This window comes from Protopterus annectens, chromosome 11.part0 (assembly GCF_019279795.1).
Source record: "Protopterus annectens isolate FY-2018-M chromosome 11.part0, PAN1.0, whole genome shotgun sequence".
Taxonomy (NCBI): domain Eukaryota; kingdom Metazoa; phylum Chordata; order Ceratodontiformes; family Protopteridae; genus Protopterus; species Protopterus annectens.
The window spans coordinates 281618301-281641334 of NC_056745.1; the positions used below are offsets into that span (position 1 = coordinate 281618301).

Genomic DNA, 23034 nt, shown 5'->3' on the forward strand with positions numbered 1-23034 from the left:
TTGTTTGGAAACTACAGTTAAATAGCAATTCCAGAGGGCCAGATAGCTCATGTTTCATGTTATTTAGAATGCATCCTGGGATATTGTCGTGATCCATTGATGCAGTGTTCTCAGCCATAGACAGAGTATTAAGGACCTGTTCCCTAATGATAGCAGGGGGAGTTATAGTTGATGGCATTTCCTGAGGGAAGGTTGATGTGAAGAGAGGGGTAAATCTGGAGCTGAATTTGTCTGTCATTAGGTTTGTTATATCTTCTGGCTCAATACAGCTGGCACCATTTATGATGAGGTCTGCACACAACTGTGTATTGCCTTTGAGGTTGTAGATGTAGCTAAAGAATGCCTTGTGGTTGTCCTTGGCTTGACAGGCCAAATTTACCTCAGATTTGGCTTTGGTAGACTTTATTTGTCATCTGAGTTGTTTGTTTAGTTTGAGGAGAGTGCTTTTCTCCTGCTGGGTGCTGCACCTTCTAATTTTTGCCATGATTTTCTTCCTTCTGTTATACAACCTATTGATGTTAGGGCAGCGCAGTGGTGCAGCGGTTAAAGTTGTCGCCTCACAGCAAGAGGTTCACCGGTTTGATTCTCGGCTGGGGTGCCTTCTGTGTGGAGTTTGCATGTTCTCCCTGTGTTCGCGTGGGTTTCCTCCGGGTACTCCGGTTTCCTCCCACATTCCAAAGACATGCATCTGGAGCATTTCTCCCCGGGCCTCCTCTGAAAACAGGCTCTGTGGAACCTAGTCGGACTTTCCCGGTCAACAAATGATAAATAAATAATAAAATAAATAAATAAATGTTGTGATTCCATCAGGGTAGCTTGTTTTTTTACTTAGTTCTGTACTTCTTCCTGGTGGGTACAGCTGCTGCTATGCAGCTATTAACATGCTTGTATAAGGCTTCTGTGAACAGTTCTGCATAGGCAGCAGTGTTCTCAGGGTTTATGAAGGCTTGAAATTTTGCCAGGGTATCACTTAATAGTATAAAGTTAGATTTGGAGTAGTTCCTGAATATTTCAGGGTTATCTGGGGTTCCAGGTTTTATTTTAACTTCAAAGGAGACCATTTTGTGGTCTGACCTTACCAGAGAAGACATTACATTAGGGGGTATGCAGCACTGTTCCATATTAGTTTGGACCAGATCCAGTATGATTGCACCCCTTGTTGGTGTATTGACAATCTGGTCCAGTTAGTTTGTGTTTACAAAATACAGGGATCACTGTGCCTATATGTTTGGTATTGTATATGATTCCCAGTTAATAGTGGAATAATTAAAATTGCCCATGAATATGGTATTGGGTTGGATGGTGAGTGTTTCCAACAAGTTTAAATACATGGTATGGGCCTGTGTAATAGAGGGGAACCTATCCCTTGTAAGGAAGTGGTATGGGATTTTGCTTATGATGATTTGAATGCAGAGAAGCTCAAGTGCATTGTCCTGTTTGACCAGCCTTAGGGTATATTTATTTTTTATGTAAATCAAGACACCTCCACCTTTAATCCCTTCTTGTGTAGTAGATGGTCTAAATGTGTGGAATGCCTTATAACCTTGCACTGTCAGTGTGTTCCCTGTGGCTTTAAACCATATCTCAGTGACTGCACAGATGTCAGCATTCTCTAGGGTGAGGATAGCTTCTATGGAGTGGAGGTTTTTGTTTAGACTCCTAGCATTGAGCAGTAATACCTTTAGATTTTCTTGGTTTTGATTTGCTATGTCGGAAGTACTTTCAGTTTGGCGTTACCTAAAAAAGGCACTATGGGGGTGGACAGTTTGCTAGCTCATATTTGAAAGCCTAAAGGAGGGAGGTGCAGACCATCTCCTTCCATGCTGACAAATATTGCACCCCAGTACAATGACACCAGAAACTAAGCCAATTATTAAAGTCAGTCATCTTTTGTTCATATTGTGGTATCATTCCTGGAGAAGGTAAAATGATGCTCAAAGCTAAGCTAATTCTAACCTGGGGCACATATTCTGAGAGCTCCATGACGTCTCTCTTCATACAGTGTAGGGAGGTACAGCTCAGGTCATTTACACCCACATGGACTATGACTGAGTCATACTGGTATTTGCGGTCCAATGACCTGAGTGCATGCATAATGTGGTGGATCCTGGCCCCTCATAAACAACTGACAGTGACTTTCTTCTTACTCAGCCAGGTGAGAGAGACATCACAATGGAGTCTCCAATGACTAGAATGTTAGATTCTGTGGTGGCGTGCCCTATGGGCTTGGAGGTAAAGGCTCCATGATATGTGGCTGTATGGGTTGATGTGAGTGTTGTTTTGAAAGAGTGCATTTGGGGTTGCTGAGGGTGCTTGTTATGTGTATTTAATCTAAGAGACCTTTGGGTTTTTGGAAGGTTAGATTTAAGTTCCTCAGCATATGTGGGTCTATATGTCTGCTTTGAACTATGTGAGATGCGTGCAGCATGTAGGAGTGCTTTTATGTGAGAGCTTTGCTTCCAGGATATTGTGTAAATACACCTATCACATACTATATCAGTTTGTTTGGGAATTACCTGGTTGTCAGTAAACATGAGATAATTTCTACATTGCTTCAGTATGTCCATATCCACCAAGCTGGTAACGGAGATAGTGGGAAAGTTCATATCCATGGCAACAGACCGTTTTACTGATTAGACAGAGTGAGAATATAAAGTAATGTCAGGAGTATCCTGTTTACAACTCTGGGGGCAGTGCTTATCACTGCAAACTAGTTGTCCTGTGTGCAACTAGGAATTGGTGAAATTTCAGTGGTGCTTTTTAAGCAAAATTGTCAACTGTCTGTATCTATACAGGTCAATGCCAAACACCGGAGGGGAAACTAATAAGTAGAGCCTGATGATTTATGGATAACGTATTTAGGCAGATATTCTGAAGTTAGAAGGAAGTCAAGCAGTACATACTGAAAAGAAAGAATGAGCTTGTTAAGAATAATCAAAAGAAGGGAGTCACCTGAATAGCTACTGTCTGATTACTACAAGTGCTGCTCTCACCACAGCTTCATGCTGCTCTGTTACAATGCTCCTTTGCGTCTTCTCTCACCAGATGCAAAACAGTAGCACCAATACCAAAATGAGAAGCAGGCCACAGCCTGTTTGGTGATCCACACTCTTGTCCCAGATGATGTAAGGGTCTATAGGCTTGTTGAGCTTTTTCCTGGTAGATTCCTTGAATAGCAACCAGACCACTCAGGAAGTTCAAGCAGAGACACTCACTTCCCAACCAGAAAGAGTCAGGAATTGATATGCACTCTGCTCCTCTCACCAGGAGCAAAATATAAGCACAGATTCCATACTGGCACCTATGAAGCAGTTATTAGGCTTTCCGGTGATCAGTAGTCCCCTTCTTCTCTCACAAGGAGCAGGTCAGAAACATTAATCCCAAGATGACTACTGAGAGGCAGTATGTTACTTTGTAGTTTAATAGATTGACTCTGTCTTCAGTGCATTTGGCCACGTCTGATTTTTTCAAGACATTTTGCATATTTTCCATGGAAGTTTGTATGAACTTATTGCAGATCTTCCTGTCAGAAGACTGACTTTTTCTTCCTGTGCCTGTTCTTCATCACTTACTTTGTACATTAACAAGACGTTAAATGGACTGGTGACACTACTAAAATGTCATGAATGAACACAAAGCTACTGCACATTTGAAATTTGTCTCATCTGTGTTTTCTCAAGTTTTACACTGCATGTGTCTCAGAAAACCTATATTATTAGCTTCAGGATGCAAGTCTGATTAAACATTAGCAAAAAAAATATATATATATCTATATATTGATTGGTGGGCAATCCCATCCTACAATCCCACATAGACGTCATCCCTCCCCTTCCTTAGATATACTAACTCTGACATTTCACTTAGAGAAAGAGAACAATGCACTTTAGAGTGCATTCCTGTGTGTGATGTCCTGTACGTGATGTGCTTCATGCGTTATCGAAATCTCCTTTTATGCCAAACTTATGTTCTGAAGAAGTCCTTTGTTGGATGACAGTGCTCATTGGAGATTATATAATAAAACATCTGTTTATTTTGGGAGTTCATTAGTATTTGTTGTTATTTTCTATTGCACTCGTTCCCCTTTCTTAGTTGCATTGTGTTTGCGGTTCTTTTCATTGGAGATTATGTAATAAAACGTCTGTTTATTTGGGAGTTCTTTAGTATTTGTTGTTATTTTCTATTGCACTCGTTCCCCTTTCTTAGTTGCATTGTGTTTGCGGTTCTTTTCATTGGAGATTATATAATAAAACGCCTGTTTATTTGGGAGTTCATTAGTATTTGTTGTTATTTTCTATTGCACTCGTTCCCCTTTCTTAGTTGCATTGTGTTTGCGGTTCTTTTACTGCCGTTCTCTTTCTACTGTGCATTTTTGTAGCCACACTTTTTTGCTGTAATCCTTCGTGCACATTCCCACAAGTATAGTATGACAAAGGAATTCTTTTTACACTCCGTCATGCCTATAGTTTATTTTTTTATTTTTTATTTGTGATTTTATTATCCCAGTTGCTTTACATTTCCTTAACTGTTGTATATCATTTTTCTTTTGTTTTCTCATACCTTCTTTTATAGAACTTAGAAATATGCAGAAAACTATATTTGATGCAGCAGATTACTTTCCTGAGCTAAAGGCCTTTTACAAGGAGGTCCTTCTGTTTTCCTTTCTATTTCCTGAGGGCTATTCTGACGGCCAGAGTTGCTTTTCCTTTAGTTTAATTAATTTGCTTTATTCAAAGGTTTATCGTCTATGACTTTTCCCGTTGTTCTTTCACTCATACATCTAGATTGTTTGTTACTGTTTGTTCTCATGTGGTTACTAATTGTATCAAAACCATCTGCATGGTTTGTGTGTTTATATTCTTTTTCTTCTTCTTTCGGCTTTTCCCAGTTATGGGTTACCACAGCGAAACAACGGTCTGCAGAATGAGTGGCACTGGAGTTTTATGGTGTCGAGTTGCCAGCCCGGCTGTGTGTGTGTGTGTGTGTGTGTGTGTGTGTGTGTGTGTGTGTGTGTGTGTGTGTGTGTATATATATATATATATATATATATATATATATATATATATATATTTTTTTTTTACATATGATCTACTACTAATAAAAGTTGTGGCACAGGTGCTTTACGTTGACACAAATTGGTAAAAGCACATCAACGTACTATATTAGTACATGCTCTGAGGCTAATCCTCAGAACATGCAAGGGAAAGTAAAGTGGTTTTGCCCCCTGCACCTCCACACGCCCTGCTAATTGTATATACTAATGCCAAGACTGCACACTCCCCGGTGAAAGGGCATATCTCTCCTAATCAGGGGACTGTGTATCTCATACAGCTGTCGACATATGCAGATGGTTGACATATATGTATACATATATATTTATATATATATATATATATATATATATATATATATATATATATGTGTGTGTGTGTGTGTGTGTGTATGTGTATGTGTATATGTGTATATATATATATATATATATATATATATATATATATATATATATATATATATACATATATATATATATATATATATATATATATATGTATATATATGCTTACCACATTATTAAGTGCTACATTATTCTAGATATCTACCAAATCTCACTCTCTGAAAATGCCTCTCTAGCCTAATTGAAAGTACTAGGTGTAAGATAGCTTCTTTCCGTGTGAATTTTAACAAAACCTGCATGATACATTCCATTTATGAAGAAAACACATTTCTGATATAAAAATATTACAATGTACTTTTTTGTTTTTCTTTGTCAGATGTAGATACATAGGCAGACTTCTATGAATGATGGTGATCTAAATCCCTCTATTATCTCATTATTACATTTTAATTTTCTTTTTTTTTTTCTGTTTCAGAGTTGATCTGTCATGTCTCCTTTAGATTTTCCTGTCTTGATATAGCAGTATCCCAAAATTAGTTTCTTTGAACTGCTTGTATGCGTACTTTGATGTCTAGGTATTAGGTTCATAGGTAATTACTATGCTAACTGCTCTTGTGGGTCATTTTACATCTAGCCAGTTTTCCTTTCAAAGGTGTGACTCAAACCCTATACTTTGTTTCTGTGAAGTAAATACCTTAACCCCCAGCCCTCTCTCCTTTTACTGTGAATACCTACTGAACCTGTTATACACACTATGGCCCTTGCACTTCATTTGCTGATAACTTATCTCTTACCTCTGTCTTCTTCATTTCTGCTTTTTGCTGAGCCTCCTCTCCCAGCTCAGTCTTTTTCTTAGCTGCTTTTCTTTGATTTATCCCTTTTCTTTACTGATTCATTTCTCTTTTTGGGCTACTTAATATTAATTACTATTATTATTAATTATTAAACTTAATGTTAACGTCGACATTTTGGAGGGCTTTTCATCTCCATTTCGTATTTTAGTATTCTTTTTTCTAGCTTAAATCCTTGCTAGGGATGTATTTAGAATTATCACACAAGATCTTGGTTCTGGTCCAAGGTATATACAAGCTATCATTCCAAATGCAAGACAATGTTCAATCAGATCACTCTTTTCTCCACTGAAATCAGTCCTTTGAGTTTTGTTCCAGTAACTGAATTCTGTAATGTATACTCTAAAATCTTCCTTGTGATAAGAATGTATACCTTTCACAAGTAGCGCTGCATGTGTTTTGTTGCCCAGGGTCTCTTACCAACTCCACATAATTCTGTTGCACTTATTTAGTTGTGCTACCAGCCAGAGTAGTTGTTTAAAGGTGCAGAATAGCCTCCTTTTCCTCCACTCCAAAGGGTGTACCATAGTCCTAAATATTTATTTCCTGCCCTTCTTAGCCATGGCATGTGGAACATGCACCTTAAGTTCCTCTCACCTTCCTTCTTCTAAGGTGTACTCTTTTAATTACTGAGTCCCCAGTTGTTACTTCATTCAGAATAATGTCTGCTATTTCTTTGAGTATCTATTGTGTAAGATTCCAACAATGTCTCCACTCTGTGCTATGCATTCCTGCATCAGTGTACATTAAAAACAATCTGGCATCAAGTATTTGTAGGTAGAATAAAGTCAAGTATCAGATGGTTGTACTGATTCTTGCCATCTCAATGGTACAGAGGAAAGACTTCTATCTGTGATGTTAATGACCAAGTTCTGCTACTGGGCCAAGTACCAGAGGACTGTCTGATGAAGAACAGATCAAAATGTCAGAGGTCTGCTCTCTGTTTCTGGGAATGGGCAATGAAGGATGCTGCATAACACAGAACCCTGGATGAGGCTGTCAGAACTGATGTGTAGTCCTCAAAATATATAAAAATAAGGTAGAGAGAGCAGCAATATATCTCACAACATGCCAGAGTGTGACTTTAGGCTTGCATGGTGTATCACTGGAAATACTCAGCCCAAAGGAGGTCAGAACATAAAATGGTGGAGATTAATTTGACAATACAGAATAAATGGGCTAAACTGGAGACAAAGACCCCACGGTTAATGGTGCAGGTGGAATAAACTCTACATTTCCCTGTTTTCTTATCAAAAAGATCTATTACAGTACCGGAGATATGGAATACAGAGTTCAGATATCCATACCATTCTACAATTAATGGTCAGGATGTTATGAAATAGGAATCCAGTGTACAAGATTGCATGGGGGAACACACTGTTTCTGGTATTGACTGTTGGGTTGCACTGCATTGGAGGGAAAGATTTTCCTTTTCCTTAAAGGAAGTACTTTCTTGAGGCAGGTATATTGAGACTTGATTGTGTAGGGTAAAGGGTTTCTTATCAAGCAAAATAAGGACTCAGTCACCTCCAAGAAATATGTCTGTGGTTCATGGTTAGTATGCTGAGAACTGTCATTTACAGCTGTTTGATGATTCATTATCAGTAATAAAGATCTTGATGTTTGTATGATTTGATTACATAGTCTTCTTCTTCTTTTGGCTTTTCCCAGTTAGGGGTCACCACAGCAGATCACCTGTCTGCTCATGATTGGCAGTGAAGTTTTACGGTGTCAAGTTGCCAGCCCGGCACCCAACCTTCCACAGAAGGCACACACGCACACACTCACACCTAGGGCCAATTTAGAGTGTCCAATCCACCTACAGCATGTCTTTGGGATGGGGGAGGAAACTGGAGAACCTGGAGGAAACCCACATGACCACAGGGAGGACATGCAGACTCCGCACAGAAGGCACCCCAGCCGAGGATCGAACTGGAGAGCCTCTTGCTGTGAGGCAGCAACGCTAACCACTGCACCACCATGGACGCCCTTTTTATATTCCATTATTAACATGCTCGTCAAAAGCTTTTTTGTTATACTGTACACATTATATTATATTGAATATTTTGCTCTGACTGTAAAGGTATATTCTGTCATGTACACCATCAGCTCTCATCTTTAAACTGGGTGGTTGCAGCAAAAATGCCTGTTGTTTGTTGAAGGCAGTTTACTATAGTCCAAATCATGTTTTTAATCCTTACCTTAGGATTTCCCCGGACACTGCAGTTTAGTGTTGCATTATAACCGGCCACAGCTATTGTGCTGATCAAAGGGTGGGTGAACTGAGGTGCTTCTGAAAAATCAAATTCTTTGTAAATTGGATTTTTGTATGGTGTACCTGTAGATAGAAAGTAAGAAAATAACATGGTTTAATGAATCCACACAATCTGCAGACTATATAAAAAGCCAATAAAAATAAAAGAACAGCACTCAATTCAGATAATGCAAGAATTTGCTGCACTCATACAAAACAAAGCAAAACAAAAAAAAATGCTATAAGTATCTTTTTTCTTGGAAGCTACTAATGACATAGTTGTGTTACAAAAACATCTAATTATTATAAGGCTATTAGAACTGCATCAGCAGCATTGTCTAACAGTGGTAGGTGAGACTTTGTTTATTTTGACCATTAACTTAATCCCAGTGTTTAATCTCTGCAGTGTACTTCTGTAGTCTTACACAGTAAAAAATAACCTTCAGGTACTTCCCAAAACAAAGTGATGTTGAATGAAGAAAGAATGTGAAACGATGTATCCCTCTGTTTTATATTCTTCTTACCTCATGATACATTTGGGCATATTCAATTTTGTTCTTTTTGCTACATTGCTGGTTGGTAAAAAACTGCCTTTCTATTTTTATCCTTCTTGTAATGACCATCTGTGCTGTCTGTCCTGACAGCTAATAAAATAGCATTTGGATAGCGAATGGCCTTTATTGTCACTGTGTCTGCAGAACACTGCAGTGGAACCGAGCAGAGATTTGGCCTACTGAGTTTCAGAGAACCACCTCATGATAAGCATTCTGACTTGTAAGATGAGCACACAGATTAGAAGCTAAGCAAAAGAGCATGGAGGCTTGGGCAGGGTATATTTGTCTCACATTCTTTTGTTGCATTAAGAGAATAAAAATATTTCCCTTAACCTTTAAGTGTATGAAATTCCCAATAATTTTCTTTTCAGTTAGTGAATGTTTCTCACATTCTAATTCCACTATATACTCTAGGTGACCAAATGATATTACTACACTATAAATTGGGTTATACTGAAGACAAATATAAACACATCACTACAGACCCATCACTGAATACTACCACCCAGTGTATTATTCCTAACTGCTTATTTGCCCACTTTTAAATACTTTCATAATAATAATAATAATAATAATAATAATAATATGAAAAAAAGTCATCATTAACTACATATATGTGATTTTTTTACATTCATTAGTATTAGCAGTGAGCACTGCTTTCCATTTCCTGTTGCCAAACTGTAATAAGTTGTTCTGTGCTCAAGCCATTAATAAATTTAAAAAAGGACTATAAGTTTGCATGTGAAAGCGCCAAATTAAATGTTAATCACCACCTTTGCCCCTCTTCTTTTGAACAATCCATTAGGCAAATCATGAATAAAACAGGTGGGTCCCACTCTGGACCTGTAAGGCACATCCCCATGCCGTTTTTCTCTGTTCTGATCTTTCTTAACCATGTGCTTTTTGATCAGTCAGTCCCTATTGGAAAATGATTTTCTCAAGCCCCGTAACAAGACACACACACAAAAAAAGACTCTGGCACTGGTAGATTTGCTGAAACTGTGATCATTTTCATGTCTTACATTTTCAGCCTAGTGGTGACCAGGCTTAGATTGTAGGTACTATAGTGACTACCTGGTTTAATAAGACACAGTTTCGACAGAAGGTCGCTAAGGCCATTGTATCCCCAGATAATATTCCCTCTCATCCAAGTATGTACCCCCTTCCCTTAATGGTTCCTTTACCAACAGATTGTCACATAAGCTCTTCTGAATCATTCTACTAAGTCAAGTTGATAGCATATCTCAGAACCATAGCTAGGTATTCTCACGCCTCTTTTCCTTTGGAAACAGCAGCAAATCGTTTGCTACAAATGTAACTAGTAGCTTGCTACAGCTAAATACTACACACAAAGTGCTGAAGTGCTTTAGCCCTAATCACAAATGCAATATCTACATTCACTTCTGAATGCCAGTAGTGACTACTGCACAACAGGCATCTGCCGAAAGCACTCCCTAACACCTTTCACCAAGGGAAGCTGCCCCTTTCACACCTTTCTAGTTGTACTTCTGACATGTCTAGTAGGATTTTTGAAAACGAAATTCCCACCCTGCGGAAAAACAAAGAAACAAAAGAGAACTGCTATTGCATTCTGCTTCTAAGCCAGCTGTACACATATGCCCCAGTCCTTTGAAACTCGTATATTATTGGCAGTTAGGACCAGGTTACAAGGAATGCTGCAGATCAAATCAGAAAAAAAAGTTGATGTAACCTACAAGATCTGATATATAGCTGTATATTTGCTTGGTGTATCATATGTTTACAATACTACTGCGTTCCAAAAATGGCATACCTAATTCTGCTAACAAATCTGGACTGCAAATCTGGTTTTGGTGTAGTTTGTGTGGCAAACAACTCAAAATGAGCTATGTGTCACTTGACCCTGAAATCAATTGCATTTAAAAAATGCTTGTAGAATACATCAAACACAGTAATGTAAATGTCCCTGCCCTGCTTTATTCTTACTGTTGATTGCTTGTTGATTCTAGCACAGTAAGTAATGTAATAGATAACTGCACCAAATATTGAAGGAGTTTTGAGTCAATGATATGCTAAGCAATGTTTTGCCATATATAGACCATAGAATCATTATTTGCCACATCAGAGAAATTGCTGTTTTCCCTGAGATCTGGTAACTTTTTAGGCAGTTGGAATAAACTGGGGAGGACTTCCTTTGCATGGGAGTGAAGGAGTTTTGCCTCCACATGAAATAACTTGAGTTTATAATTTGAGGCTTTTTTGTGAAGTGAAATTTTTTGAGTTGTCATCAAAAAGACATTGAGTAAACAATCCTTCATGAAATAGTATCAAAGCCTATATAATATGATCTGCAAAATAATGTCACACAAGTTGACCAAGGGGCAGTGCATTTCACTCAACAGATGCGATTGTTTTTGTAAATGAATTGAAAGTAACCTGGCTACAAGCACGTCAATCTTTTATTGTGGACATTTAGACAGGATTATGATTCATTCTAGTGCTCATCTTTAACCTGTCAATGAATTGTAGCCACAAAACTAACCTTCTTTTTCAATCTTGGCACAGTTCTTGGTTACCGTGGCATTCTCGCTGAGGCCACACATGTTTTCAGAGAAAGCACGGAAGTAATATTCATTTCCAATAATTAGGTCTGGAATAGTTATACTTGTCCTTTGGTAGTGTTCAATAACAGTGAACCATTCCTGAAAAACAAAATAAACGGAAGTAGAATCAGAGAAGTGCTCATACATTTACAGTTATTTTATCATTGTGGACTGATGGAAGTCTCTTGTTAAATCTAAAAGTCAGCTGCTTGGCACTTTTTAAAATAGCCATTCAAAACGTGTATTATATATTTAATAATAAAAACACCCAAGAAGACAATTAGACTTTTAAAAACTATCCTTACCACTTTCTAATTTATGCTAATACAATTTATCTGAACAAGAATATAATGGTTATGCATACTAGGTGGTTTAGCTTAAATGTATTAATTTATTTCAGTGGCTATTGAGTTCATAAGCTTATATATTTTATTGTCGTGTATAGTTTATTGTCATTCATTAAGCTTGATTCATATTGTGCTGATATGCATATATATTTGTTAACCAAACAGTCCCACTGGTCACAAGTACCCCTTTTTCAGGCATGACCCAGAAGCAATACCAGGTTAAGTGATTTGTTCACAGCCACACAGATGGTAAAAGATGTTGAGGGAGTGAAACCCAGAACTATAGGAAGCAGCTCACTAAATGTTATTTTTGAATACTTTTAAATAAGGTGCGTACATTTTTTTCCTAGTGGCAATTTGTTCACATGTTTTGCCAGTTGTTGCCTAATGAACCTCCCCCATTTTCTCTGTGTTATTTTTGTCATTTTTAAGCAGCAGCCTACAGCATCTTGTGTTAGTTGTGCTTGTTGTATATAACAGCAGATTTTCAAATAGAATTGGGTCAGATACTGCTTTATATGCCAGCCACAGGTCCTTCTCAAGTAGCCTATAGGATAGAGGGAACAAAGACAGATACTGTGATCGACTAATATGCCTTGCATGTTTTGCAGCTACTGTGTTTTATTTGTCAAGAATATATGACCTCAGGGATTCATTAAAGGGTGCAGCTATCACTAGAATGGACCTGCTCTCACAACATGGTATTTTGTGATTTAGAGACTTGTTAGCCTCCGTATGGAAAGACCTCATTATTGGCTAATTTGCATGTCTCCGAATCACAGCTACTACAGCGACATGCATGTCACTGACGATCTGAATGTCATAGTAGTTAACTGCTGGGGCTGCATCATGTGAGTATATGCATTTCCCCCTTCATTCACTCTCCCACACATACAAGTACACATTCAAACACTAATGCACACCCACACACACACACACACACACACACACACACACACACACACACACACACCCACACATGCATGCATGTACACACAACACTGATCCCATACCTGTTCCTGAGTTGTCTGTCCTTTCCCTGTTTAGTGGTTTCCCCACCTCTTGATCTCCATACTTGCTTAAGTGACATTACGTCACAGGTGTGGTCTCCCTGGTGGCTAGTGGTTCCCAAGAGCCAGCCCTATATGGTGCTACACATGTTCTTGCAAGAGCACCATGCAAAACTGTGTTAGGGTTGCTAGAGCACCATGCAAAACTGTGTTAGGGTTTTTCTAAATAAAAAAAGGTCACCAGGATGTGTACACAGAGGTGTACGTGTCACAGTACCTTTATAACTCCCTGAATAGTTTCTTGAGTGGAGTTAAATGGCTTTCTTTTAAGGCTGCAGGATCCAGCATTATATGATAGGATATAATTCAAGAACATTTAGCTGTTGCTCTGTGTTATAGATGCTAGTTTCATAGTTGCAGATCAGTGATATGTCAGTTTAGTAAAAACATTCTCTAATTTGTTTATGTAAGACTTGTTTATTGAATTGGGTTGTTTTTAAAAGCAGTGTAACATTTTTTATAATGTCAGTGAATGAACAGTGAACAATTTGTTCTAAGTTATTTTGATTAATAAAATTCAATAATATTTAGGAGTCTTTACTGTTATTATAGTCATCTTCCTAGTTTGTGCTTAGATGACCAAAATGCCAGACTGTGAATGCTATTACTTTCTATTTTTTGGTTGTAGTGGAGTAATTTTTGTGTTGTGCAGTAGTCATGGAAAGGGTTCTGTAACAACTTACAATGCATAATTCTTATTTATCTCCAGCAGTTTTATGTGGGAGAGCTCCAAGTCTGGGATTGTTTTTCTGTTAGGCTTGCTTTTAAGTAGTGTCATACAAATATTGTAACTCTACCACCTGTTATATTTTGTCTACAGAAATGAGAGGTGGTAAACTCCATAAATTTACTATTGTTATAATGCATTTTATCTATGTGACATTTATGGTACAAATAACTATACTTCCAATTAAAGGAATTGATACTACTCACTTTTTGTTTACACCTGTTAAATTTTGTTGGATAACATTTTTGTCACTTTTTTCAGATATAATTGATGCAGGTTCAAAAAACATAATGTGGATGGAATACTTCCCATTCCTTACCAGCATTCTCAATGTCAACAGGTGAAATTATCCATTGCACAATGGTTAGTCATCACAAATCTCACACTACATTGACAGGAACTGAATCTTCTGCTTATGGAACCATTTGCCATGATTTGAAGGTAAGGATTTTACTTCTATTCAGGTACTTTTTAGTGAGAAGGTAAGTCTCTTAGTTAGCATGCAGTTTCTTTCTTTGTTGTTGAAAGTATAAACCAAGTGTTTGCTATTAGTATATATGTATATTGAATTATTTCATGTAGATATGTATTGGAATATTTATATATATTTTGTTGTTGCATCTTTCGGCTTTTCCTGGTTAGGGGTCGCCGCAGCAGAACTCCGGTCCACTAATGATTGGCAGCAGATTTTTACGTACCGAGTTGCCAGCCCTGACGTACAACCTTCAACGAAGGTATGCCCATTCATTCATGTCTCCACACAGAAGACGAGAATCGAACAGGACAACGTCTTCCTGTGAGGCGACAACGCTACCGCAGCACTACCACCACAGTCTCTCTCTCTCTGTCTCTCTCTCTCTCTATATATATATATATATATATATATATATATATATATATATATACTGTCAGCTGTTTCTTTGCTACTAAGCAGATATGAACTGTATTAGCTTATTTTGCTTTGTATTTGGAACTGCGTGATTCATATATGTTTGGAACTTTTTTTTTGAAACTCCAGTGAAAATGGGACCTTCCTAGCAAGACATTCTTTGTTAAAAATGTACAAAAATAAATGAACAACTGAAAAAATACACGTTTAAATAAATAATTATTGGAAAGAGAGCCCATATCGTTCTGTATGACATTCAGCACTTATCATACTCCGTTATTGACCTTCATATCAGCTTTGGTCACATGATATTCAGCTTGGATCCCATTTAGTCTGCTAACCATGTTCCCTAATGTTTGTTCCCGCTAAGAAGGTGACAATCGCTTGTTCATATACCAAGATATGTGAGGTATGCACCAGTTTTATGGACTACTGTGTCATTGATAATAAATAGGTTATTAGTACTGCCTGATTTTAGCAAATTTCTAATTGATTTTGGAAACAAATGTGGTTTTGTAGATCCTCGCAGGCTTCTCGTCTTCTCATCTCTGTGTGATGCCCCAGTACAGTGACTGTTTAGGTGTGTAATGGTAGAGGCTATATATGTAGGCCTTGGACTAAATGCATGCACTTGTTTGCTTCTGAGTTTTTATCTGTCTAGATGTCTACTTATTTATTTGCCTTTACTTCTTTCTCTTTATGCTTGCTAACCATAAGTCACCCTCAATGGCCATATGACTGATTAATTCTTAGTGGAAAACAGTTTATCTTATGAGGCAATTGTCTAGGGAGTTATCAGTGTTATGCAATAATTTAACCTATGTTCATCCCACAAAAGCCCTTTTAAACATAAGTGCTCATAAGAAGATCTACCTTTTTATGAAAACTATTTTAGAAAGTGTTATTTCCCTAGTTCCATTTCCATGATGTTACATGTGTCTAGGTTTGTTTTCTACTATTTTCACTGCGTTGTGATATGGTAGTTTATACAGGGACTGTTTTTGCCTACATAGAGGGTTTCTGCTTTACTCATGATTATGTAATTTGTATACTTAAGTAAAGTGGTGTTGGGGTGCAGAAGAGCTTGCCTCCCTGCAAAAGACAATGTTTTTTGTTTTCTTAGTGACAGTTTCATTGGGTTAGTTTTGATTTGTTTTTTTAATGAGAATACAGTCACTGAACTGTATGGCAGCTTCTTGCTTACTAGGTCCCTTGCATATACAGTTCTGTAGATATGCTGAATCCCAGCTGCAATGCACAGAGCATAGTGAATGTTCACATTACAACCTTTGTGCTGCTTTGTCAAAATACCCAGCCCTTGCTAATAGTCTTTATTGCAGCAGACTTGAATTGGTATCTTCTCCCCCGGAGGGGTAAGTTAGCATCAGATACTCATGTCCCCCCCCCCCCCATCAACTGTTCCAGTTAAGTGAGTCACTAGTCAATTTAGGGTCATGTACGCTGTAGTCAGGGCTTTATTCCTGTTTCTTGCAGAGTCAGTATGACATTTCTGAGGTTTAGACATGCTTGATGGGACCTCAATCGGAGAGATCTTCAGCACCCCTCATATATTCCTGCAGGAGTTGTGATGAAGGGAGATGCTGCCTGCACAGCTAGCTGGAATTTTGTAAATAATTATATGCCGTTTGTGAATATCAACATGATTTATATAAGATGCTTGCATTATAACTGTATTAGAACTGTATGTCATGTGTATATCAGACTGGTTTGTACAGATATGTGCGATAAAGAGGTATTTCATAAAGTGCTTGTGCTTAAAATGTAACCACAGTGTGCCCTACTGGAATAGAACAGAAATGTACACGCACTATTGTAACTGTTTAAATGTATATATTTTAACAGCAGAAACTGGAATGCTGGAGCTTAACTTCAGAAAAATAGCTGAAATTAAATTACTTTATGGCTACGCAATAAAAGATGGTATCTTTCAATTTGGAATGAGTTAGAGACACAGTGTCTGTGCTGAGAAGCTTTCTGTATTGTCTTCAGAGTGAACTAATTTCTGCCTCCGAAAGCATGAAGGAATGCAATTGTTTATGACTTCAGGCATCTGCCAAAGATCTGAGGTCTGCGTATTTTCACAGGTAAATGCTAAATACTGCTAGCTTCCAGAAGTAGGAGTTTTACCTGGGATAGTCAGATGACAAGAAATTATGTTGTTCTGTAAACTATCCCAGCAGTAATATTTGAGATATTAATTTGAGGAGTCTCTTAGAAAGACAGTGCATTCTGTATTCGGTCTTGGACCTGACAAGAACCATTCATCACACATCTGCCTTGCTCTATAGTAAGTAAGTTACTAGAAAATAGTATAATTCTCTTAGCTATAGTCAGCAATATAGCAACACTTAGTTTAGATATTTCTCTTTATTTATTTGAGATTGTCCTGCAATGTTGTTTTAAATATTTCCTGTGATTTTGAACTCTGGTGTCACTGTGAATATATATTTAGTATTGACTTGTTCTTTTATTATTTATTATTAAGTATATTTAAACCTTTCATTGTGGCTGATCTTTGTAGAGATATTTAAGTTTTGAGAGTACTTGTGTATTTATTTTGTGACACTGTGTGGGCCACTCTTAATAGCCTTGCTCTTGGTCAAACTACAATTTCTATTAAAATGAATATTACACAGTAAGATTGGACACCCTTTGTTAGGAGCATTAAAGTAGCTGATAAGGAGTTGGCTGGTAGCAGTGATAATTACCTTATAGTCTGGGCAAAAGGGGGCATAGCTAGTAAACCTGTGCCAACCTTTCCCAGGTGTGAGTGTGTGTGTCTGTGAGTGTGTGTGTGTGTGTGTGTGTGTGTGTGTGTGTGTGTGTGTGTGTGTGTGTGTGTGTGTGTGTGTGTAAATCAAACCTCAAAGAGTGTGTGTGTCAGTTACTTGGGCAGGGACACGAAGCACAGGTTGGACAGAGAGAGTGCTGGAGGTCTTGGCTTGGCCACTCAGCTGAGATCTCAACTCTATAGCTGTGCCAGTGGGGAGTCTTATTGGGGATCTGGTAAAAGAAGGAGAAACCAGCCTCGGACTGACTGTGGCCTCTGTGTGCTCTTAAGGGAAATTGCACTTGATGCAAAGAACTGCTTCTGAAAATATTGCATGTGCATCTGTTCTGTTATCCTCCCAATATACATCCCCTACTGGTACCAGTGGTGAGGATTGAGGCTCCCTAACCACTGGTCCAGTGGTGGGTAGTCACAGGAGTATCTAGGCTTTGCCTACTGAGTGTTTAGCCTTTGATTTTAGTGTAAATTTGCATCTCTCATAGATATTGAGAAGTATAAAAACACAAAATGTTCTAAGGTAATGTGTTGCAGTTCTTATACTGTTTGAGGTAATCACCATCTATGGTATCTTTAAAGTTTTTGTAGGGACAACAGACTGAGATGTGAGAATATTGTGCTGTTCCCTTTTTACAGCTTGTATTTATATTATGTGGACTAGATGTCATATAAAAAGTTTAGCAATGAGGTATTGGAGTTACTTTTCGTTGATGCAACCAGTAAATTCTCCCAGAAAACTGATTAATGTGTTATCAAATAAAACTAACTAAAGATGGTCATGTGATTTTGAAAGGAACTGGGTGAACCCTTTTTAAGAGCTTCTAGTTTCAGCTGAAAATTTTGATAAAAGGCAAGGTTTGTCTAGGTTTTTTCATTTTTGCTTTATCATATTTTTCAGTTTTACAGCAATTCAGTTTTCTCACTACGAATTTTGTGGTTGTTTGTTACTACAGACGAAGCATTTTAGTTTTTTTAGGAAATAAAAAGTAATACTAGATCTGATCTTTACTATTACCTTTGATATGAGAAGAAAGAAATTCAAAGATATATACAGAAGGCCTGTATGATCTATATAATGTGGGAGAAGATGGTAGCTTTGGTATTAATGTGTGAAAATTAACAACTGTGCACTCAAGTGCCTATAAACTACTAGTAATGAATTAAAGTAGTCAAATAAATAAAAAAATGTGTACCTGCTGAAAGGTTAAAGGCTATAACTAAGATCCTCAAAACAGCAAGAATGTAAGTGTCAATGGGGTAATATATGTTACTAATGACATTGTATTGTGTCAGAGTATCCCTCTACTCTGCCAAACAGCAGGCTTAGATTTAGTATATGTAAGTATCAAGGGGTGTGGGTACAGCCAGTTTACTATTAAAATTATGAAATTAAAAAAAAATAATTCGTAATGAAATGTCAAAATGTATTGTTGAATCTGCAGAATTTCGACTGTTTAGAAAGTCGAAAATCTGTAGTAATTGCCGAAAAAGTCGAATTCAACATTTTACGGCAATTAATGACAATGCCACCCTTGCCATACATCCCTAATTCCTACAAATAACATCCCATTTTTGGAGGGGGGGGCAAGCTCCCCTGTACCCCCTTGTGAGGGGCTGTGCCCCCACCCCCCCATCTATATATATTCCAACTCTGTGATCGCACTACAATGAGGAAAGGGATGTATTTCCCTAATCAGACTGTACTGCGATGTCTGTACATCCCTTCAAATTTATATTAATGAATGCACAGGACATTCATTAATATAAACATTTGAGCATTCAGAATGTACTCATATGAACTATTTGAACATCTGTAGTTCGAATTGTTCATAGGCGTACATTATGATGTTGAGATTTTAATAGTAAATCGGTACAACCTCCAACATCAGACATGTAGGGGAAGTTTGCCCAATGGAAAAAAATGTGTAACAGCAAGTTTCACTTTTTTTTTTTTTGTTGGGAATAGTATTTCAATTTTCAATGTCATGATTTGCAGTTTTGAGTCTTATGCTTTCTGCCTTAGTTAAATAAAGTCTAATTTACCTTGGATCAGCACATCTGTAGCATGCTCTGCTCTCCTGAAATTGTTGAAAATATAAGACATATACTGCTGAATCAATTTTAACAGACAACTGGTTTCTGACTACCAGAACTAACCATTCACTCGGAGTTTAATTTCCATGGATAATAACTATCTTTCTAAATGGAGTATCAAATTAGTTCTCATAGCTTCATAGCTGAGTACTAGGCTAATGGCCCTGGAGCCAATACAAGCCTAGACCAAGAACATACCCAGTCATCCTGTTGCCGGACATTAGCACCTTGTACCCCTATCAAGCAAGGCTGTTGAAATGATCCCTGGGGTGAATTTCCTGTTACCCATCCACTCATAGGTTCGTAGGTTCGTAGGTTTGTACTAGGCTATCTGCCCTAGGGCATTTATAAGCCTAGCCAGAGTGTGTGTGGCTTTCACCACCCCTTAGGATGAGAATACTATGCCCTTTTAGGGTTTAGTTTACTGTGACTCTGTCTAGTAGTGACACAGAGATGACCCCCGTGGTAAACCTACAATCTCCCATCCACTCGTCAAGATTTCTCTTGAATAGAGTCAGTGAGGGGCTCTGCCTAACATGGACTGGGATTCTGTTCCAGAGTGTAGGGAGACTCTGGGTTATGAATCTGTCCCTCCAGCACGTCCAATTTATTTCTGTGTTGAGGTTTAAGTCTCTTGTTCTCATGGCTCTGATGGATTTGGATTTTCTGAGGTGGAGCATGTCCATTAATTCTGGATTGGACATGGCCTTGTACGTCAGGCACAGATCACCTCTGAGTAGGCGGTATGCGACTGAATAGAGCTGGAGTTTTTTCAGTCGGGCAGCATATGACATATGTTTAAGACCCTTTATCCCCTTGGTGAGGAACTTTTGGGGTCTTTCCAACTGCTGCAGGTGTCGGGTGAGATACATCCCAAATGGGGCATTGTACTCAATCATTGGCCTGATAAGAGAAGAGTACAGGGGCACAATGACCTCTCTTGATCTAGATGTGAAACCCTTCATGATAAGGTGGGCAATATAGAAGGTCTTCCTAACCACTTTGGCAATGTGAGTGTCAAATGAGAGGTTACTGTCAACCTGGGTCCCTAGGTCCCTGATTACCTCTTCTGTACTTAATGGATTACCACCTATGTGGTAATTTGTCGGTACCTTATTTTTCCTAAAGGGTATGACTATACATTTTTTGGCGTTCAGCTTAAGGCCATGGCTCTGGCACCAATTATCCATTTCTATGAGGCCTCTCTGAAGGATGTTTGTGTCCGCTGGAGTATCAATTATGGCACCCAGTTTGCAGTCATCTGCGAACTTTGTCAGCCACAATCCTCCCATGTTTGCCTGTACCTCGGAAAAATAAATGCCGAACAAGAGGGGTCCCAGGACTGAGCCCTGTGGGACACCGCTTGTGACTGGCTTAGAGTCTGACATAGCTCCAGCAACTCTGACCCTGTGGGTTCTGTCCTTGAGCCAGTTTGCAACCCATCTTGTGACATATGGGTTTACATTTAAGCTGGTGAGTTTGTCTATGATGCCCGAGTGGGGTATTGTGTCAAAGGCTTTGCAAGGTCAAGGTAGGCTGTGTGAACTGCCTTACCCTCATCAATGGCCTTAGTGACTGTTTCAAAAAAGTTGACCAAGTTCAAAAGGCAGGATCTGCCCTTGACAAAGCCAAATTGGGTAGGATCCAATGTCTGTAGGTCCTCAATGTCTTTGTTTATGAGTTCCATAATGATCCTCTCCATAGCTTTGCAGACCAGGCTCATCAAGCTTATGGGGCGGTAAATTCCAGGGTCCGTAGAAGCACCGCCTTTGTGAAGTGGGACCACTGTTGCCGTACGCCAGTCTTTGGGTACGTATCCTGTAGTAAGGCTAAGATTAAACAGCAGCCTTATGTGTGGGTTTAGTTCGTCTTGGAGTTCATGTAGCACACAGCCCGGAACACCATCCGGTCCCATTGATGCTGTGTTTTTAGCTTTAGAGAGGGCGGCTCTCACCTGGGCATCTGAGATGTTAGGGAGGCTACACTCTGCTGGGATAGTTATTTCTCCTTTTGGGGGGAGGAGGAGAAATTTGCACTGAACCTGTCTGCCAGAATGTTGGCAATGTCGGTGGGTTCAGTGTATTTTGTGTCATTTTGGACTAACTCTGAGCATATCTGGGAGTTTCCACCCAGGTTTCTAACATAGCTAAAGAAGGCCTTGTGATTGTCTTTTGTGTCTTTTGCGATTTTTCTCTCAAAGTTGGCCTTGGATGATTTTATGAGTGATCGTAGTTTTTTGCTAGTACTGATCAGAGATGCCTTCCCTTTTAGGGATTTTGCTCTGTCATGTAGTAGATTCCTCCTCCTGTTGTAAAGTTTGTTTATGGCTGGGGTCCACCAGACCGGGCACCTGCCTTTGGGGGAATGGGTCTTGGTTTTATTTGGGATTGCATGATCCATGCATTCTTGAAGGTGCCCATAGAAGGCATTTGCAAAGGATTCAGCAGTGTGGGTTGTGGTTTCCACTGGCCCAGGGGCCTTGAAGGATACCACTTCAGTCTTAAGAAGTGTGAAGTTGGCTTTTGAGAAGTTCTTCACTGTGGTCTTTTGTGCAGGGGTGGGGCGGGATGTGGATTTCCAGTGAGATTAATTTATGGTCTGATCTTACCAAAGAGGGATATACTTCCGGTGTGGAGCATTTTGTCCCCATGTTTGTGATGATCAGGTCTAGTATATTGTCTCCTCTTGTGGGAATGGTGACTAGTTGTTCCATTGCATTTGAGTTTATGAATTCTAGGAACCTTTGGGCTAGGGTGTTGGGGCTTGAGTAATGTTCCCAGTCTATGTTTGGGTAGTTGAAGTCTCCCAAAATGATGGTATTTGGAGAGACATTCATACTCTCCAGTGTCTTCAGGAAGGCTGTGTGGGGTTCCTGAGTTTGAGAGGGAGGTCTGTAGCATGCTACAAACTGTAAGGCAGTTTTGCCTATGGTTAATTGCACCTGGATGGTCTCCGATGCTTCGTGCATTGCCACTAACCTGGAGGTGTGGGTATCTTTGATGAAAATGGATACTCCCCCTCCTTTTGTAGTTTGGTCCAAGTTTTGGGGCCGGAAAGCATGATATGAGGTAAAACCTGATAGTGCTGGGGTGCTCTCAGGAGCCTTGAACCAGGTTTCAGTCACTGCACAGACATCGATGTTCTCCATACTGAGGAGGGCTTCGAGGGCATGCATCTTGAGGTTTAGACTTCTGGCATTGAGCAGCATTACCCTTAGTTTTTTTCCACTTGTGTTTTCTAGGGAGGTAGGTTTGTCATTTGAGCCTTGCCTAAAAAAGGCACTATGGGGTGGCAAGAGCCTTGGCCAATATCCGGAAGCCCAGTGGTGACAGGTGCAAGCCATCCCTTGCGAAGCAGCGTGGCTTGTCAAGCATGTCATCCCAAGCAGACAGACATTGGATCCCCTTAGAATGACACCAGTAATTAAGCCAATTGTTAAAACTGATCATTTTGTCTTTGTACTGT

General features: G+C 38.9%; 1 protein-coding gene across 17 annotated transcripts in view; it reads right to left on the reverse strand.

Annotated features, from left to right (window-relative positions):
* The window catches only part of MYBPC1 (myosin binding protein C1), a 378023-nt gene that overhangs the window by 39660 nt on the left and 315329 nt on the right, over positions 1-23034 (reverse strand). For all 17 annotated transcript variants that reach the window (XM_044087757.1, XM_044087759.1, XM_044087760.1 and 14 more), the window contains 2 exons: positions 11573-11732; positions 8445-8581 (listed from right to left, as the gene is read on the reverse strand). In XM_044087757.1, coding sequence (XP_043943692.1) covers positions 8445-8581; positions 11573-11732 — 297 coding nt within the window. The remainder of the gene's footprint in view (positions 1-8444; positions 8582-11572; positions 11733-23034) is intronic.